Below are 19,682 nucleotides of genomic sequence, written 5' to 3'. Positions count from 1 at the left end.
TGCTGCTGATGCTGCTGTATGAAATTTCAGGGTTTGTTTTGCTCCATTGCTCATCTTTCCCTTTTATATGCTCTTAAGGTTATTCCTGCAACCCAGGGGGATAGCTGTATCTGTGTGCTCTGTGCTTTGGCTTAATTGGTTTGGAGCAAGCAATGCATAGAAGAGTTGGTGATTTTACCAGCTTCATTTTACCCAGTTCCTTTGACATTTATATTGCTGATGTTTTTGTTTCTCTTTACTGGGATGCAAGTGTTTTTCTGAAATGGAAAACTGCACATAAAATGTAGTCAGTATAATTAATGCTTTATTGAAGCACAGCGGCACTTTAAAAACTGGGGAATGCAAAAAAAAATTACAATTGTGGAATCAGCTTTCTGATAATGAATGAGAGCTGCTCACTGTTCAGCACCTGTGTAGTTACTGTCAAATTAATACCTAATTTTCATAGCACTTGTTTTCAAATGATACCCAACAAAATCTTGTGCATGAGTTAGTTTAAAATAAATAAAAGCAATCTTTTCATCATAACTATTTGCATTGGCAACATGAAATGGATATATTCATCAGATGTCAACATCTAAAATTGTATGCATTAGAACTCTTGCATAAACAGTTTTATATAGAATCATAGAATATCAGGGTTGGAAGGAACCTCAGGAGGTCATCTAGTCCAACCCCCTACTCAAAGCAGGACCAATCTCCTGACAGATTTTTGCTCCAGATCCCTAAATGGCTCTCCTGGGTTTAGCAGGCCATCACTCAAACCATTGAGCTATAGAGAGGAGTAAAAAAGTTCCTGCCTGGTTACCGTTGCACAGAGCGGTACAGAGCCAAGGTGCATGTTCCCACTGAGCATAGGAGAGCCATAGAGCAGGTACATTCCCCACCAGCATCGCTCCCAAGATGCACAGAAGTGATGCTCCTCTCCTGTACACCTTCCTTGCATGCCATAGGGGATGCAGAGTTGTGGAGCTCCTGTCCTGCTGTCTTTACGAAGTGGGTGACAGGTTCCCCTCCTCTGCACTGCTAAGATCTATAAGAAATGTGGGGGATCCAAGTGCCCCCCAGATCTGCTAGTACTGTAGAAAATGTCATGCACCAGCAGCATGAGAACTGCTGCTGTGTGCCTGGTGCTGTAGTAAGCTTTGTGCTCCTGTGTCAATCCAGTGTAAACCTGCAGGGCTCTTGATTTTTCTTTTAAGAAAAACAACAGCATTGTTTATTTCAGTTAGAAGATGAAATAATATAATCCTTTATGCAGAGTGCGTAACTTTTAGCATTACCATCAGTGAAATGTGACACTGTAAGTATTAATGAAACAGGAAATGACCAAAGTAATTTTCATTACTATTCTGATGCCCTTAGAGGTCACACATTTGCTTAATAACCACATTGGTGTATGAAAAAATCATATTCCCATCATCTTAAACACTCCCTGTTCATTCTTACGAACTTTCAACTTATCTGTTTTATAGCTTTCATTGCCCAGAATATTAGAGAAGTTGTGTGAGTTGTTTTACAGGCCAGTGTTAAGGTTGTTACATGAATCTTCATATGTCAGTATTGGCGAAGTGTGAATTTCAAAAGTAATGGAGTATTTATGAAAATTACCTTAATTTGGTTATTTCCACTGTGTTCAATGCCTACATTCTTTTATAGTAATTCTCTAGTTGCTTTACATAAGTTATATTTCTTCAGTAATATTAAACCTGGTTTAACAAGGCATTTGTGTAGGACAGGACATTAAATACTATGACTGTAATACAGCCACTTGTGTACTTTTTAACAATGCACGGCAACACAGTGTGGCAGCTTAGGATATAGTGAAAAATACCGTATCCAATTAAACTTACAGAGGAGCCTTAGCTAGATAAATTGTACTTTCTTAAATGGAGTAGAGCCCTATTTAGCACTCCTGCTGTTGCCCAAAGGACCTTGGAGTTTTGAAGTAATGCAAGTGGATCTCTATTTGACATATTATCTGAAAGTCAGGACCTCTGGCAGCAAAGTGCCCCCTAACTCAAGGCTCTCAGTACTGACAAATGGAAGACCAGCATCACTTCATAGAGGCCTAGGTTTTTCTTGCAGGTCTATTATCAACTACTGTCCAGGTTCCACCCTGTTTAACTGTTGAAACTGAAGGGTATCACAACACAGCATGATGTTTCTTTTCCAATCTCCTTCTAAGGATTATGTCTATAACCAGTGTTTTCCCTCTTGCTTAGTTTACAAATCTGTAACTCAGGAGGAAGTCAGCTCAGATTCTAGCAGGAGATAACGCAGCAGTTTTCTGTTCTAGGAGTTTGACCATCAGAAGGCAAATTTTAATCTAAAAGTACTTTAAAAAAAAAAAAGTGCCTAGCGTCTAGAGTTTGCATGGTATAGTGGTTAGAATAGGGGTAGTTTGGGCTCTGTCTTTGAGTTGCTTTGTGACTTGGAGAAAGTCTTTCTATGCCTCCATTTTACATTGTGCAAGATGGATGATGCACGCAACCTTAGGGTGCTAAAATAATGTTTAGAAATCATCCTTAGATGCTTTCACAAAAGCCAGGGTAGAAGGGTAAAGCATTATTTTGTTATTGAGGACAAGCAGCAAAGAATCCTGTGGCACCTTATAGACTAACAGATGTTTAAACGTCTGTTAGTCTATAAGGTGCCACAGGATTCTTTGCTGCTTTTACAGATCCAGACTAACACGGCTACCCTCTGTTTATTGAGGACAGTAGCTGATGAGTAATTGACACTTTAATTGGCCATTGGATAATGGAAGGTGCACATTAAATTGAATATCAGTTTTCTCTCTTTTCAAGAGAATTTTTCCGTTCCCCCTGATGTCACTGCAACTACCTCCTCATCCTCTTCCTCAGCACGCCCAGCAACTATTAATATTCCTCCATCAGGAATCGTGAAAGGCACGCACAAGGGATCCAATCGATCTAGTCTCATGGACACTGCTGATGGTATGGAACCTTTGAGTACCCACGAATGAGAGCATGGCATGGGAGAAGCTGAACTGGGGGCGGTCAGTGGTGTGTAACTTGCAGAATGTGCTTATACTTGCTGTAGGTTCCTCAACCAATTCAGACTCGCTGTGAGCACACCCTGTTAAGTTTAAGTGGCTACAGTGTCAGCCGTAATATACCCCCAGACTGTGGACACTCCCTGTGCTGCACTCAGCAAAAAAAACATCCTGGAGAGCTGAACAGACTTCACAGCACACCCCAATTTCAACACATTTAGCTCTGTTGGTCCCAGAAGTCCAAGACTTTTGGGAACAAGACTTTTTGTAAGTCACTTGCTCAGAGTTCTTGAGAGCCTACCTTCCACAGCTATTTTAGAGAATAACGGTTATTTGGTGGGATGAAGCAATTTTAATACTTTCCCAGACGTGCCTGAAACTAGGTTATAATGACCTTCCAGGGAGACTGAATGTCTCAGAGGATGGGAGCTCAGAAGCTTTCTCATCTAGATTGCTGATTCAGTTCCTGCCCTGTGATTTACATGTAGTGCCATCAGATGGCCTCTGAAGGGAATTTTCTTATAGGAGGTTTCTCAGTCTGGTTCCTGATGGACAAACCAATGAAAACAACAAACACCAAGGACAATCTGAACAGCAGCCAAGAATTGAATGAGCCCTTCTCACTACTCCCTCAGATTGCTAGTGAGACAGATGCCGTGACGCGACATGTGGGGAGCTTGCACTGCTGATGAATGTACTCTCAGGGCAAAATAGTTCAGTCCCCAGGGGTGCCAACAGAAAAATAACCTGGAACCTTCCAGTGCTAAATTTACTGATATTGTGGTTGATGAATGTCTAGCATCAGGTACAGAGCTGAAGCTTATGAACAGTATACAGAGAAGGAGAGGAAGGTCTGGGTAAAACTCTTTGTGAGGAAAGAATTGAGTTTTAAATGAACCCAACAAAGATCAGTCATGCTTAGGAAAATTGTTAACTATTCGGCTTGGATTTTCAAAGGAGCCTTTATCTCACTGCAACATCTACTTCATGTTGAAGGTGCAGCTAGTGAGGGTAGCTTTTAAAAGAAGCTCTGCTGTCTTTCTATTCAGCTTCTTGCCTTTTGGTATATAAGGTTTATAAAATCATGAGTGATGTGGAGAAAGTGGATAAGGGAAAGTTATTTACTTATTCCCATAATACAAGAGCTAGGGGTCACCAAATGAAATTAACAGGCAGCAGGTTTAAAACAAATAAAAGGAAGTTCTTCTTCACACAGCGCACAGTCAGCTTGTGGAACTCCTTACCTGAGGAGGTTGTGAAGGCTGGGACTATAACAATGTTTAAAAGAGAACTGGATAAATTCATGGTGGCTAAGTCCATAAATGGCTATTAGTCAGGATGGGTAAAGAATGGTGTCCCTAGCCTCTGTTCATCAGAGGATGGAGATGGATGGCAGGAGAGAGATCACTTGATCATTGCCTGTTAGGTTCACTCCCTCTGGGGCACCTGGCATTGGCCACTGTCGGTAGACAGATACTGGGCTAGATGGACCTTTGGTCTGACCCGGTACGGCCGTTCATATTTTCTTATGGTAACAAAGTCCAGAATTTATATGTGGATTTGTCGCTTTTAAAATGCTATTGTATTGGAATCCACACAAACTGAGGGGAGACTAATGAAAACACAATTCTTAACTATAGTTTTGGTACTATGAAGCAGATAATACTGATCATAAACTGTTTGGTCTAAGTCTCTGAGGTAAAAGTGGTGTCAATGCTTGTAATTCTTACAACTCCCTCTGCTGATCAAGTCATGCAATGGCACTGGCAGTTATTCTGAAGACATGCTAAATGGTATGCCACGTTTCACAGCACATTTAATGTACCAAAGACAGATGAGAATGAGTCTTCAGAAAGGGAGGGAATAAGTTACTAACAATTTCTGCCCTCTTGGTTAAAATAGAGCCAGGCCCAATGGTGCCAGTCTTCCTTTGTTGTTAAGATAGTGCCTTTTGACAGGGCAAGTGTGCACATCAGGAGAAAATAATTCCTTGTGAAGGGAGGTAGGAAATTAATGTTGCTAGTGATGACAAGCTCATTGACTAGCTGAATTTTCCCCCTCCCCATTAGGTGTCCCTGTAAGTAGCAGAGTCTCCACAAAAATTCAACAACTGCTCAACACCCTGAAACGACCAAAAAGGCCACCCCTGAAGGAATTTTTTGTGGATGATTTTGAAGAAATTGTGGAAGGTAACAACCAGCAAGAAATGCTCTTATTGTTCATTTGTTGTGAGCACAAACATATGATGTGTTTTGTTATGCTGTTGCACACAGTTGACTTAGAGATTGACTGCCTCTTTAAAGGTGATATGAGCACCTGTGGACTGTCTGTGGCCAAGCTCCAGTGGTAGGAATGTAGTCATTAAATTAATCCATTGCCCAGTGGATGAACGGATGGTGTAACTCTCCAGGGTTGTTAGTTCAGCCCATTTCCCCTGTACTAGATTGATGCAAACTTCTTAGACTTTTTTACAAAAAGTTTAAATGGATGTTGAAAGCCTAATTTCTAAGGTCACTTGAACTGTAATAATTTCCCAAAGGAAAAGTGAGGTTTTGGGTTTTTTTGCTTCAGTAACATCAAAGCAGCTTTTGGCTTTTTGGTTCAATAGAGTGGCATTCCATTCTATTTCATATAGGTTTTTACCACCCTCATTAATGCAGTTTCTGAGCACCTTTCAGTCGTGCATTAAGCAACGTGACTAACATGTCACATGTCATTTGTTCTTTCTCTCATCCTCTCCCCAGGGGGATTGTTTGTGCAGGGCAGTGTTTTGTTTTTGGTAGGGTTTTGTTTGGGGTTTATAAATGTACAGGCTGTCTTGTGTGGAACAGTATTTGTTTTCAGTTATCTTCCTTGCTTGTGAGAATGTGAGCTGCGACTAACGGGGTGTGGGGGGATTTAATTTTCTTTCAGTCCCACAGCCTGACCCAAACCAGCCCAAACCAGAGGGGCGCCAGATGACACCTGTTAAGGGGGAGCCACTGGGAGTGGTTTGTAATTGGCCTCCTGCCTTAGAAGCAGCACTGCAGCGCTGGGGAACCACGCAGGCCAAATGTCCCTGTCTGACCGCACTGGATGTTACCGGAAAACCCGTCTATACTCTGACGTATGGTGAGTGGTATATTTCTGCTGCTGCATCATTCTTTCAGTGCTGGGGTGTGATAGAGCACGAATTGACAATTGGCAGCCAGACTGGAAAAGCGTTTGCCCAAATTCCAGCATGAGAAGTGAGATTCTGCAGACTTCTTACTGTAATGATTTTTCCTGTCCCTGGTGGTTGGTCTCCTCCTTATACTGACTTCACACTGACACAGCACCATAAATGTACAGGACACTTTACAGCACACAGAATATGACAAGATCCCTTCCCTCAAATAGATAAGGAGAGGGACATGTGAACACCGAGAGAGGGATTCTTGGAAGCGGTGGATTTGAAGGGAGAATATGGAGGTGGCATGTGAGCACATTTGATGCAAGATTGGAGACCATTCCAACCAAGTACACGGGGAGCGTGAGAGGAGGAAACAAGCCAAGCATTGGAGCTTACACAGATGGGAGCTATGAGAAGCATAGGAGTCGCAGAAGGACATGGGATACTGAAGAAGTTTTCACTGGCTCTAGAAATACTTGTAGATTAAACATCCACCTTTTCTCTTTGTTGCCACTTAATTAAGAATATGATTTGAGAGTCTGTATAAAAATAGGAGACAGTGTCGCCTTCATTTCAGTCTTGGATTTACCCAGTTTCTCTTTGTGATGAGCAGATAGCCAGGCAATGGCAAAATGGCTAGTTGTGTCCTTTTTAAAAGGAAGCCTTTAATTTAATTTTTCTGAATCAAACCTGCATAAGGATTAAGTCCTGGGTGTATATATAAGGGATTCTAGCAGATTGGGTTTGTCTTTGCACCTTTTTGTTGTTACATGAAATACTGTAGAGGACTGGGTGTTGGATTTCTGGGTCTGTTTCCATTTCTGTTACTGATTGTCACCATGGGCAAATAAATCATGGAACCTCTTTGTGCCTCAATTTGAGCGAAATCGGGCTTAGGATCCTCACCAGTGTAAAGCCCTTTGAGATCTGTCACTGTTAATATTACTTAGATGCTGGGTTGTGTTGTCCATATGATTGGTTGATGTGGAGTTAGTAAACTTCTTCTCTTTGTATTTTAGGTAAATTGTGGAGCAGAAGCCTTAAGCTGGCCTACACACTGCTTAATAAACTGGGGACCAAAAATGAACCTGTGTTAAAGCCTGGAGACAGGGTAATGAGCTTGGGAATGTTTGGCTCTTCCTCTGAAATGGGAGGAAGGTTTTCTGCATTGTCACTTGCCGTGAACATTACAGTCTTGTCCTTTTAATAAGGGCAAGTGCATAACTCTTAATCTAGGGGCCCAGCGGTGTTTTAAAGAAATGTTTCCAGGCTGCATGGAAAGACCCCTGTCCAGCCCTCAGGAAGAGAACTCCTGGGCTGAGACTTTAAAAAATGTCTGAAGGAGTCATTGGTGTATGTTCTCCTAACTCCCTTACGTGCCTTTGAAAATCTCCCCTACACGATCCTCTCTCCCTAGGAGCAATGCCTGCAAAATGTCAGAGGTCTTACCACACTGCTCTTGATATTAGTGAAAAGGTTCAGTGCTCTCTTCTTCCCATTGTATGCATGTGTATATATACAGAGAGATTAACTACAGCTGTATATGGATAGGAATATAAACACACACAGCCTTCTACACTGTGCAGAGTTCCCAAAGAGAAGACCTGTATGGGATGCTGTGCTAGAATGTGAACATGCATAAACTCTCTTTAAAAATGGCTGAAAAGCCATGAAGTTTCTTTGTCCTTTTCCCACCTCTGAAACTAAAATGCTAAAATTCCTCATTGGACCCTGATTGGAGGGCTGATGACCATATGAGCATCATGCTAAAGAGCTTATTTTTAGCAGGGCCAATGGAGAAGTTGGTATTACATTGTTCATTTTAATGGGCCCCACTTAAAAAAGAACCTGTAAAGAGAATTTGTCCTAATAACCTACTCTGAGAGATCATTGCTGCCCTTTTGAATCCATACCCATGGCAGGATCACACTAAAAAGTAAACTTCTCACATACAAAGATACAATGCAGTAGGAACAGGCCTGTCAGAGGGGAAAGCTGAGAAATGAGCACACTTTAATAGTAAAAATCTTAGGTTGGTTTTGTAGGAATAACATGGCAAGGAAGTAAATGCTTTATTGAAAGAGGTTCTGCATTAAACAGGTTTCTACCAGCTACAAAATTGCTCTAAACAGAGAATTTGATTTGTATAAATTCTTAATAGCCAACCATGATTTAATATTTCATGTGTTAGGACAAAAGGGAGTTCAGTGGATTTTTTGGCAACATTTTCACTTCATGGGGTGTAGATGGGAACAGAGTAGATGGGAATATTGAGTTGACCTAAATTCTTTTTGTTGAATTAAACAGCTTAATCACTGTGAATGTAACAAACCCAACGTTAATGTTGCGCCTTGTATCTTCTCTAACCAAATACTTCTGTGAATTGTAGGTAGCCCTTGTTTTCCCCAACAATGACCCAGTCATGTTCATGGTGGCATTTTACGGCTGTCTGTTAGCGGAAGTGATCCCAGTGCCTATAGAGGTACCTCTTACCAGAAAGGTAACGTTGATGCATCTTAGAGGAGTGATCGGCTGATGTGGGATGAAAACCAAGTCAGACCGTCAGCCTCTGATTTGATAGTGTTTCATAATGACCCACTGCGGCTTTAGCAGTTCTTCTGTCCCAGCACAGTGTGTAAGTGTCTTAGGAAAATGCCACTGCAGAGTCTAAAACTGTAAAAATTCATTGGCTGCTTAGCAGAGTTTTGCTGAACAGCTGAAAGAACAGTGTATTCCCTTAGACACTGTGATGGACACATGTCTATAACATGTCCTTGTTAATCTCCCTGCAGCTCCCTTCTCACTTCAGTGGGAGCTGTGGGTGCTTAGCACATCTGAAAAACAAACCCTTATTCCCAGTCACTTGTTGCTGTATAATCCCTACTCCCAGAAGGTTTTTTTCCCTAATGTTGCTATGTGATTGCCATTCTAAAATCTGTGACACAATAGAATTTTGTGAGAGGAACCCATAATAGCATCATAATGGCAACCATCCGGCAAGAGTGGTGGTAATGAAATGGTTAACTAGTCTGGTAATGCTGTGGGTTTCTAGAGCTTTGCTTTGCAGCCTCAATATGACAACTGCTGTGGCAACCAAATGAAATTAAAGCTTCTACCTATATTTGGTCAGACAGGTCAATTGATCAGCTACTCATTCCAGTGCTTTTATCTTTGTGCAGTAGGGTTAGTCAGTTACGGGGGGACAGAGAGGGCATATTTATTATTTTAATGTATTATTTTCATTTTCATTTTTTGATTCTTGTTTGAACATTTAGTGCTTTTCGTAGTGAAAATAAACCATGTGAGTGCAATGGCTATACGCTGACATCCATCTGAGTAGGCCAGTCTCAGCATTGAAATCATCTGCCTTTCACCTCTGGCCATTTATGGTTATGCCAGTGCAACATCATCTGTTTTTTTCCTTGAGAACCAACAGCTTTTCCCACAGTCTTCCCACTTCCCTGGACCTCAGAATTAAGTGAACGGAACAAACTTGCTAGGTAGAACATTAAGTAATCTTCCATATTTTTCAATAGGTTCTCATTTTTCTGTGGACTTCTCTTTGCTCACAGAAATACATGTCACAGCTGCTCAACTTCCCCTAGGGAACAAATTCTGTCAGCATGAGAGTCCACATTACACTCAGCATGCCTTCATGATGCATATATTGTTTTCTGGAGCATGTTAATATATGACTGTAGCCATATAATCACTGCCAGACTGGTTGTCATTTGAGTTTCAAACCATTGCCAGATGTGCATGGGACTAATCAGATGAAACAGAATGTTTGTTTTTTCCCAGTGTGGTCCATAATGTTACCATCCAGTTACCAGAGCATTACTGTGCCTTGATTTTTGGTTTAAGGGTGAAGTTGGCTTCATACTCTCCCATCATCTGGAACTGATAGTGGTTATTTTCTTTTCCTTCAGGATGCTGGTGGTCAGCAGATTGGCTTCCTCTTGGGGAGCTGTGGCATCACTTTGGCTCTCACCACTGAGGTTTGTCTAAAGGGGCTGCCAAAAACCCAGAATGGGGAGATTGTGCAGTTTAAAGGTTAGTTCGGTCACACTTTTGTTTCGACCTGTTCATCCCAGGGCTGAACTCTAAAACTAGCCATTAGAAGTCAAAAGCCATGTGCTGTTTTGCTCTCCTTTTGGTTGAGTGAGCAAGATTTGCATCGGGGTTGTTGCCTTGTTTGGGACTATGAATCGCATTCACCACTGAGGCACAAATTTATACATGTCTCTGACAGAGCCAGTGTATTGCAGTGGAGATTAGGATGAGGCCACTTTAGAAACCAGCCTTCTCCTAGAATCAGTTCAGCAGTGTTTGGAGAGGTAAAAATCACAGTCACTTTAATGCAACACCAGAGCTTTATTTATAAACACTGCAGGGTCAGTTTGAGTGGACGAAGGAGCCAACCACCCCTTGCAAGCCCTAGATGTACTGGTTCCTGGGAAGAGGGATGAGTTGTCTAGCTAGTGATCTGCCTTGGGTTGATTTGTATGTTTGCATCTGATAATCTAAACCAAGCATAGGCGCTCCCCTTATCAAGTGACATCAAATTATGAGTGCAAGTTACACAGCACATGGTTTTTATCAAGTGATCCCTGTGGTTCTGTCAGAAGTAAACCCAATCAAGTCCAAATCACTTCTGGTTTTAAAGCTATGCATTTCCCTCAGATGAATTTGCATTTTGCTTATTTAACTTTGCTGCTGGGAAAACAAGCCGTAAGTGAAATGGGCAAATGATCACTTGTATATTTCAGATGAATATAGATTATTTCAACAGATACAGGTCTTAAGGTTGCCTTTGATTTCGGCTCTAGGTTGGCCCAGACTCAAATGGGTTGTGACAGACTCAAAGTATCTCTCCAAGTCACCAAAGGACTGGCAGCCCAACATCTCAACTGCAGGAACTGAGCCGGCATATATTGAGGTGGGTAGTGAATGAAGGTCAGAAATGAGCTTCTCTGGATTTAATTTAATGCACAGAAGCCATCAAAATGGTAGCACTTTCACATGAGCTGTGCCAAACTTACCAATTTCTTGCCAAAACAACACACTTTCATCATGTACAGCTTGCCATGATGCTTATTTTAATCATATACCAGTTTGTGGCTTTGTTTTCTGTTCAAAATGCAGAGGAAGACACAATCTCTGCGCCAAAGACAAGTGAAACAATTCAGATACAGTGTGTGGGATAACCAGAGAGGGGCTTAATCTGAAAGTGTTGTAAGGTTGCTCACAGGAGTGCATCAACACATCTTAGCTAAGACTTAATGCTGGCAGACTTGGTACAGTCCAGCCTTTAGCTCAGGGTCCTCCCCAGTGCTCATCTTTTCATTCAGTCTGTTTAATTCTGTTAGTACTTGGTAACTCTCAGATTTCTGTCTTTGTTTCACGTGGCAACACTTTGGATTGTTCGCTTCTCACGGCGTGGCCTGTCTGTGCATCCCAGTAATAGTAACTGGGAACTACTGCATCCTAAATAATATCAGTGTTTGGGTGACACCTACCCTATAAACTGCTTTTTCAGTTTGCCTTTTGTATTGCCAGGGCATGGGCTCAGAAGTTACAATAATGCATTAAGCATGAGCAACTTTAAACAAGTGTCTTCATCTTCTCTCTCTTTGGACTTACCTGTACATGTTTAAGGATTGGGACCAGGCCATCTCCATGTCTATACATGCCTGCCTTTACTTTCCATGGGATAGTCTTTCTCTCCTCCAGTGAATCCTGCTGATGCAGCTACACAGTTCCTTTTTAAATATGACCTCATTCATTAAGGAGAAAACTTGCTCCGATTAATAAGGTCGTAGTTATACTGCAGCCTCCTTTATGTGCAGGGTCCAGAGTGTAACCAGTTTGATCCCAACTATACGTATAAAATGATGCAGTTTAAATTAGCTGTTACCACTCAAGAAAGATATTGGAGTTGTCATGGATAGTTCTCTGAAAATGTCCCCTCAATGTGCAGCGGCAGTCAAAAAAGTAAACAGAATGTTGGGAGTCATTAAGAAGGGGATAGATGATAATAAGACAGAAAATATCATGTTGCCCCTTGGTAGGCTTACACCTGGAATACTGTGTGCAGATGTGGTCACCCTATCTCAAAAAAGATGTATTGGAATTGGAACTGGTTCAGAAAAGGGCAACAAAAATTATTAGGCGTATGGAACGGCTTCCATATGAGGAGAGAGTAATAAGACTAGGACTTCACAGCTTGGAAAAGAGACGACTGGGATGGATATGATAGAGGTCTATAAAATCTTGACTGGTGTGGAGAAAGTAAATAAGGAAGTGTTATGAGAAGGAGTAAATAACACAAGAGCTAGGGGCCACCAAATGAAATTAATAGGCAGCAGGTTTAAAACAAAAGGAAGTATTTTTTCACAAATGCACAGTCAACCTGTGGAACTCCTTGCCAGAGGATGTTGTGAAGTCCAAGACTATAACAGAGTTCAAAATGAACTAGATAAATTCATGGAGGATAGGTCCATCAATGGCTATTAGCCAGGCTGGGCAGAGATGGTGTCCCTAGCCTCTGTGTGCCAGAAGCTGGGAATGGGAGACAGGGGATGGATCACTTGATGATTACCTGTTCTGTTCATTCCCTCTGAGGCACCTGGCATTGGCCATTGTCGGGAAACAGGATACTGAGCTAGATGGATCTTTGGTCTGACCCTGTATGGCTGTTCTTATATTCTTACTCTGTTTGGTGCTTTCCAGTACAAGACCAGTAAGGAAGGCAGTGTGATGGGGGTGACAGTGTCTCGGATTGCCATGCTGTCTCATTGTCAGGCTCTGTCTCAGGCTTGCAATTACTCTGAAGGTGAGTAGTGTCACGGGGTGGATATGTGCAAGGAGGAGTGAAAGCTCAGCTCGCTGTAAGATCATTCTTTCCAATGCTTAGTTAGTTTGTTTAAACTTTAAAAATCCATCTATCTCAGGAATTAAAAATCGTAACTTAAACGTAGCCAAAGGTCAACCCATAATTATCTCCACCTCAGCCCATGCCCTGCCCAACAGGCTTAACAAAGAGGGACAAAAGGTGGGCTTTGCAGTGTGCATGGAGGTTTACAAATCCATGACTTAGTGAAGTGGGGGATGGAAGGGGCAGAATTGCACAAGCTCCAAACTTGAGGATCCTTTTTCAAAGAACATCCTGCTGCCAGCTCCCTTTCACTTACATTGAAGCAGGTCCTGCTAGATTGCCTCTGCTCACTCCATACTGGCAATGCACACACACCATGGCCTCTCAGATAATCAGGTCCCAAACTAGTTTGGGCCTTATGAGTTAAACCCAGGTATGGAGAACAGAAATTACCAGTCATGATGCACAAAGTTCTTTCTGTAGGAAGTGTTTTGGTCTACTCTACCTACAAAATCAGTCCTTTATGTACCCCGTATCTCAGAGCTTCTTTAATGAGCTGTATGTCATCATTTCTGTTTGACATGCAACTGTATTCCTTTTGGGAGCCATTCTGTTCATTTCCACTGCTGCTGAGGGTCAGTCTACCAAGACATTTGAATGATGGCTCTGTAACCTCTGTCCACTCAGCACCTCATGTATAAGGAGGCTAGGACACACTGATATTACAGTGATTAATGTGATATAAAAGCCCAGAGATGCCAGATGTTATATTCTTGCAGCTGTCTGTAAGGTGTTCCTTCCCTTAAATGCATCTGCTCTGTGTCTTATCACCCTTTTTATTGTGCTCTGTGTATGCACCTGAGTGTGCCTTTTGTATTATCCATAACAAGGAGCTTGGAATCTATTTAATAATGCATAAGAGTGCAAACGGACTAGGCTACACACTTGCTTTTTGCATAATGCTGCCAGTATGTGCTGCCATGGAGAGGTGTTTGCATGGTGTCTAAGTACTGTATGAAGTGCTTAAGAAATAATTGGCACTTTGAGTTTGCCAAACTTAAGGGAAACAATGATCTTTAAATGTTTGCAAAGAAAATGCCAAGGTGAAAAAACAAGGGTTGTGTCCTCCTCAGTTTCAAAGTTCCTGTCATCTGCCTGAAGGGAGCCACTTAGCCTGCTGGTTTGGGAGCCTGTCTCAGGGACCTAACTTGCATTAGGAAAGGGGCAAGTTCCAGTATAAGTAATACAGCCGCCTCTGCCCAGTTATCTGCCAAATTTCTTATTGATATCACAACTTTCCTCTTCCAGGTGAAACCATAGTGAATGTTTTGGATTTCAAGAAGGATGCAGGGCTCTGGCATGGCATGTTAACGGTGAGCTGTTGCTTCAGGGAGAAAACTAGCAGGATGGTTGTTCTGGGTATTTTATAGCCCTTCCTGATTAGAATGTGAAGTAGTGTTTGAGGAAGAGAGTTGGGCCCAATCTGCTCTCAGATCCAGCTTTACGCACTTCCATTAGAGTCAGTGCAGTTCTGCTGGCAGGAGCAATAATGTCTTCTGTCTAGTCGTCATACTCTCTGTTCATTCAAATGATGCTTTGAAATATTAACTGCAGGAAGCGCACAAGCTCTACCAGGCACTGGGGAGGGGAAAGGGGACTCCAGTCTCTGATCTATATTGAATATGTTTTGTTGGCCCTTTCCCACAAGTCTCTCTGCTTTCCAGAATGTAATGAACAAGCTGCACACCCTCAGCGTGCCCTACTCCGTGATGAAAACCTGCCCACTCTCCTGGGTGCAGAGAGTTCATACCCACAAAGGTAACACTGGCATTCCTTAAGATTCTAGCATATGACTTTCCAGACGAACATTTGTGGGGCAACACAAACTGCACTTCTGTTTAAAGCTCGGAAGCCTGCCTGATTGCTAGTCAGAAACCTACCAAATGGGCCAAAACCCTGGATTCTCTTCAATGTGTGCACAGGGCAGGCCACAGAGAAGTTGATGGGGAATCCACAGGTTTGTATGCTGCAAGATGGTGCTGGTAGGCCAGGGGAATGACATGAGCTTGCAGGGGCCACTAATCCCAGGCCCTAGCTGAAACAAAAGGATGGCCACAGTCACTCTGCCTAGTATGTAGTAGTTTTGACCTGGCAGTGTGGGTGCCTTATCTACCGTATGAGAGGAGGATTCCATCCCTGCAACCTCTTTTACTTAGTCTTCAAATGGACAAAAGGATTTGGGTACCTGAACTGAAGATACTTGCGCTAATAGGAGGCTCCTGGTGTTAGGCCCCTGCAGTTTCACTGAAAGATGCATTTAGCAAATGGTTTTATTTGTACTAATTTCATTTGCTCCCTTCATTTGCAGCGAAGGTGGCTTTAGTGAAGTGTCGAGACCTGCACTGGGCCATGATGGCTCATCGGGACCAAAGAGATGTCAGCCTGAGTTCTCTGCGGATGCTGATTGTAACTGACGGTGCTAACCCCTGTGAGTATTCCCGCACATGGCTGCCATGAGAGAGGTTCCTCTGATTATGTTTTCTGTCACTTCCATGCATGCGTGGTGGGTGAACCCCTGATTTGGGGAGCCAAACCCACCGGCCCCGCCCCTCCCTGCCACACGCCGGAGCCCCAAAAAACCCCTCCCATACTGTAAAAGGAGAAGCCCTGACACAGGGCCCCCGCAACCGGAGGAGCCCCAGCCCGCCTACCCCAGCCACATTGTGCCGAGCCACTGGCCTGAGTGCAGGGCCAAGCTGCCAGCCTCCCTGAACACTGGGCCGGCGAGCCACCAGCTCCCCCCACCCGCTAGAGTTGGGCCAAGCCACCAGCCTCTCCCAGCGCTGGGCAGGACTGAGTCTGCTCCCCTTCCTCTCCCCCCCACAAACTCCTGGCCCCAGCACCCAAGGAGGAGGGATATGGCAAGCAGCGGGGACAGGGGATGTGGAGTGGAGGAGGCGGTGGGGGTCTCGGGGAAGGGCTAGGGCCACCGCAGCCCAGGTGTCCGGCAGCAGGTCAGCGGCAGTGCCAGGGAAGGGAAGGCCTTTCCTGGCCTATTTTATCCACCACCCTTGCTTTCGTGTACTGACTTCTATCAGGAGTAAACTGAGGCAGCTGTCTGACAATCCAAAAGAGGCCTCAGTGCCCCAAGCACAAGGGTAAAGGATTTCAGGTTCCACACCCAACCCAGAGTTCCCCTGCCAGTTAGAGGCTTGTACAGTCACATTTTCCTATTTTTAAAATGCTTCTCTCCAAGACCCACACAAACAAGGGAAACTACCTGATGCTACAGAGCAAACAGTGCAATTCATTGTGCCAAGAGCCATCAGAATCTTTCCAACTGTCTCTCAAACACACAAACAGTAACTATAGATGAAAGGTATCCTGACAGAAGGGTGATTTGTATTAAGTTGTCGGTGTCCCTTCAAGTGTGAATCTTAAGGATGGTATTGCAAGAGGTGATAGGAACAGAGGACTTGGCCAGACAGTGGAGGCAGCTGAACGCTCTGGTATGTAATATAGAGAGTTCTGGCAGGAAAAGATTAAAAGGTTAGTGCAGTGATTTGCCTAGCAGGCAAGAGAACAGGAATAGGCACATTAACTGGCAATGTAGGTGGGGGTATGTATGGGGTGTGAGTGGTTCTAAATTGCACACAGGGGATGTGTGTTTTTAAGATGGCATTGAAAGAAATGAGCAACAGATCTTCATGGCATACTGGTGATTGTGGGGCTTAATGAATGTCTGTCCTGATGGCACTGACTGGAGAAGTGAGATTTGAATACAATTAGGGCTGTTTTGGATTTGTGCGGAAGGAAATAGAGCCAGTGGATGTGTGGTTAGTATGGGGGAGATGGAGAAGATGTTTGTCATGTAATTGTTCCCGAATATATATATGTACAAACGCTGGAACAGACTGGGAGGAAGATTGTTCGGGCCTTAGCCAGCCAGGCATTAGTTCGAAGTATGAAGTGTCTTTCTGATTTGGTTAGTTCTGTACCAAAACTGATCCCGTTACGGTAGGGATAGGTCATAAACACATTAGCTTTCAAAAAAACAAACCTGCAAGTTGTTTAAAAGAATGTGGATGGAAAGTTGCCATCTTTTTTTTTACTCGAGCAGCAGTTGGACCGCTTAAATCAGTCTCCATTCTGAGGCTTTCCCCAGTAATAGTATTTGTTGTCTTGTACATAATCTTTCGTACAGTACTTCCCACCAAAATTTTTTGGGGACATCCAGGATTACAGAAATACAGTACAACATTATAATGAAATAAAGTGGCTGCTCTCAGAAAGAGGTACTGGAGTAGTGTTACTGTTATAGGTGACTGAAGTCTACTTAGGCCTTTTAAAAACGCTACTCTAATGATTTAGAACTCCAAGTTCCATTAACTTTCAGTGACTCACTTAGGCTCCTTAGTACCTAAGTTTTGAAAATGTGCCCTTAGTTAGAAATGAGATTGCAATTCACTAGATGCCTAAATAAAAATGTGCTATTTATTTCCAGGTCATTTCTAAGCATAATTCTTTTTTTCAATTTCAAAAACTGTTTAAAATGTTGTCTTATCTCCCAGGGTCTGTTTCCTCATGCGATGCTTTCCTGAGTTTGTTTCAGAGCCATGGGCTTAAACCTGAGGCAATCTGTCCATGTGCCACATCTCCAGAAGCAATGACTGTAGCAATACGGAGGTACTGCGATGCATTGCATCCTGCTAACCTATGTTAGTATTTAAAGGGACATGTTAAAAATGTTTAAATGATTTCCTTTCCGATGTTGCAAGTAATTCCTGAGACTATTGAAACTGAGATAAATTTGAACTTTTTACTGTTTGTTTACTCTTTTTGCATTTTCAGCTGAAGGCAGAAAATAAGGAATAGTCTGTTTCTATTTTGTTGGCAGTTTTTTAGTTTCACTTTTAGGCTCTTGCAGTGCTTGAGCTGGAGGAATGTTTTTGTTTTTTAAACTGTTTCCACTGGAATAAAAAAAAAGACAAATCATGGAAATGTTTCTGTTGGTCCTAGCTTTTATTTTATTCAGCCTAAATATTTGGGTCATATAAGACCTGCCAGTGTCCCTTTAAATATTAGCAGAGTGTGTTTGCATGTGTTGTGAATTGTGCTATATTAGGCGATCCCAACTAATGTTTGTTCACGTGCATCCAGTGGTTGTTATTGACTTCAGTGGGGCTTCTTACATGTTGATGGTGATGCACGAACTCTAGCGCTTGGTTGAATCAGGGCCTTGAAGAATTCTCTCTCAAAGCTATGACTCTTTGTTCTTGTTTGTCTAGCAGTTAAAAGCCAGTAGCAGAAGTGGCGCCTGGGAGAAGCAGGCATTTATTTTCTCACTTTTGCCAGAAGTAGCTGGTGTGGGGCTGTGCTTCTCTGCGATAGTGTCTCATGTTGTTTTGGGGAAAGCAGTCATTCTCATGCTCTGTTCCTGTCCATTGCCCCTCCCTGCAGTAAACAAAGCAATAATCAGCCAGCCCAGGAACTGGCACCTACAATAGATTACCCTGATGGCCAGATGGAAGAGCTACTCCACAGGGCTTTTGGCTGGTTTTCCCAATGCTTGCACTGGCCCAGTACTAAGCTTTTCCAACTCACTTGTGAGCATGGCTCTCCCAGCTGGTATCTCTTACTCTGCCCCAAATTAATTCAGTTGTTAAATGGGATTTCATTATACGTTGCAAAATGATACATTATAAGAACCCAGAAAAGCATCCTTATGTTACTGTGAGGATGTGTTCCGTATCAAAGCCTAATGATGTGATGTGTTTACTGATGTTTTAGCATGTCCGTTTGTTTCCTTCAAGGCCTGGTGTCCCTGGGGCACCCTTGCCCGGAAGAGCCATCCTGTCCATGAGTGGGCTAAGTTATGGTGTTATTCGTGTGAACACTGAAGACAAAAACTCTGCTCTTACGGTACAGGATGTTGGCCATGTGATGCCAGGAGGTGAGTGCACAGGACCTTATATTTCCATAAACACCCTTTGGCAAATGGCAGGGGCTGACAGTGAACCTCTGGGCTGAGACTTTCAAACCATCTAATGGGTTCTGGACATGCAATGCTTATTTAAAACAAACAGCAACTGGTCATTGAGATCCCCAAGACAGCTCTGAAAATCTCAGCCTTGGTTTCTGTTATTGCCTCTGCTGATGATTTGTGAGTTGCTGGGGCAGCTGCTTAGCTTTTCCTCACTTCATCTTACCTATCTGTGAAATGGACAGAATACTTCGCTCCTTCATAGGGGGTTGGAGGGTCTAGTGTTTATAAAGCATTGTAAGATCTTGCATGAAAGTCTTGTCTCAGTGGAAGTCCTGATCTTTAGTAAGTTATTGCCAGAAGCCCAAGCAAATTCAGTAGCATATTCTTTTATGTTATGTTCTGTGGCAATGCAAACTTTACAGCTGATCCACGTGGCCCACAGGTTGGTAGTGAAGCCTTTAATTTAAAGTACCCTGATGAAATGTCCATGCATATTCAACTGCAGGATTCACAATATTTTCCTGCTTGCCACTACTTAATAAAAAGTTAATCATTCTTCATGCTTAAATGTGTCAGGTGGTTTACAAAAAAAAAAAAAAGGCCCCTGAGCACTGCTTGCTAAGTTGTGTAATGGTGTGTGCTTTGCTCT

At 42.8% G+C, this 19,682-nt stretch overlaps 1 protein-coding gene across 3 annotated transcripts in view; it reads left to right on the top strand.

Moving 5' to 3' along the window:
- Window positions 1-19,682, top strand: part of DIP2B (disco interacting protein 2 homolog B) — a 129,668-nt gene that overhangs the window by 76,918 nt on the left and 33,068 nt on the right. For 2 of the 3 annotated variants that reach the window (XM_050925360.1, XM_050925358.1), the window contains 13 exons: window positions 2,811-2,960; window positions 5,089-5,208; window positions 5,933-6,130; window positions 7,190-7,281; window positions 8,560-8,670; window positions 10,100-10,223; window positions 11,000-11,109; window positions 12,903-13,005; window positions 14,356-14,420; window positions 14,772-14,865; window positions 15,416-15,535; window positions 17,619-17,733; window positions 18,861-19,000. In XM_050925360.1, the coding sequence (XP_050781317.1) occupies window positions 2,811-2,960; window positions 5,089-5,208; window positions 5,933-6,130; window positions 7,190-7,281; window positions 8,560-8,670; window positions 10,100-10,223; window positions 11,000-11,109; window positions 12,903-13,005; window positions 14,356-14,420; window positions 14,772-14,865; window positions 15,416-15,535; window positions 17,619-17,733; window positions 18,861-19,000 (1,542 nt within the window). The remainder of the gene's footprint in view (window positions 1-2,810; window positions 2,961-5,088; window positions 5,209-5,932; window positions 6,131-7,189; window positions 7,282-8,559; window positions 8,671-10,099; window positions 10,224-10,999; window positions 11,110-12,902; window positions 13,006-14,355; window positions 14,421-14,771; window positions 14,866-15,415; window positions 15,536-17,618; window positions 17,734-18,860; window positions 19,001-19,682) is intronic. The other variant, XM_050925359.1, reaches the window with a different exon arrangement.

The sequence above is a fragment of the Gopherus flavomarginatus genome, chromosome 16, assembly GCF_025201925.1.
Source record: "Gopherus flavomarginatus isolate rGopFla2 chromosome 16, rGopFla2.mat.asm, whole genome shotgun sequence".
Classification (NCBI taxonomy): domain Eukaryota; kingdom Metazoa; phylum Chordata; order Testudines; family Testudinidae; genus Gopherus; species Gopherus flavomarginatus.
The sequence above is the reverse complement of the archived record's forward strand: the minus strand, read 5'-3'. Positions and strand labels throughout refer to the sequence as shown.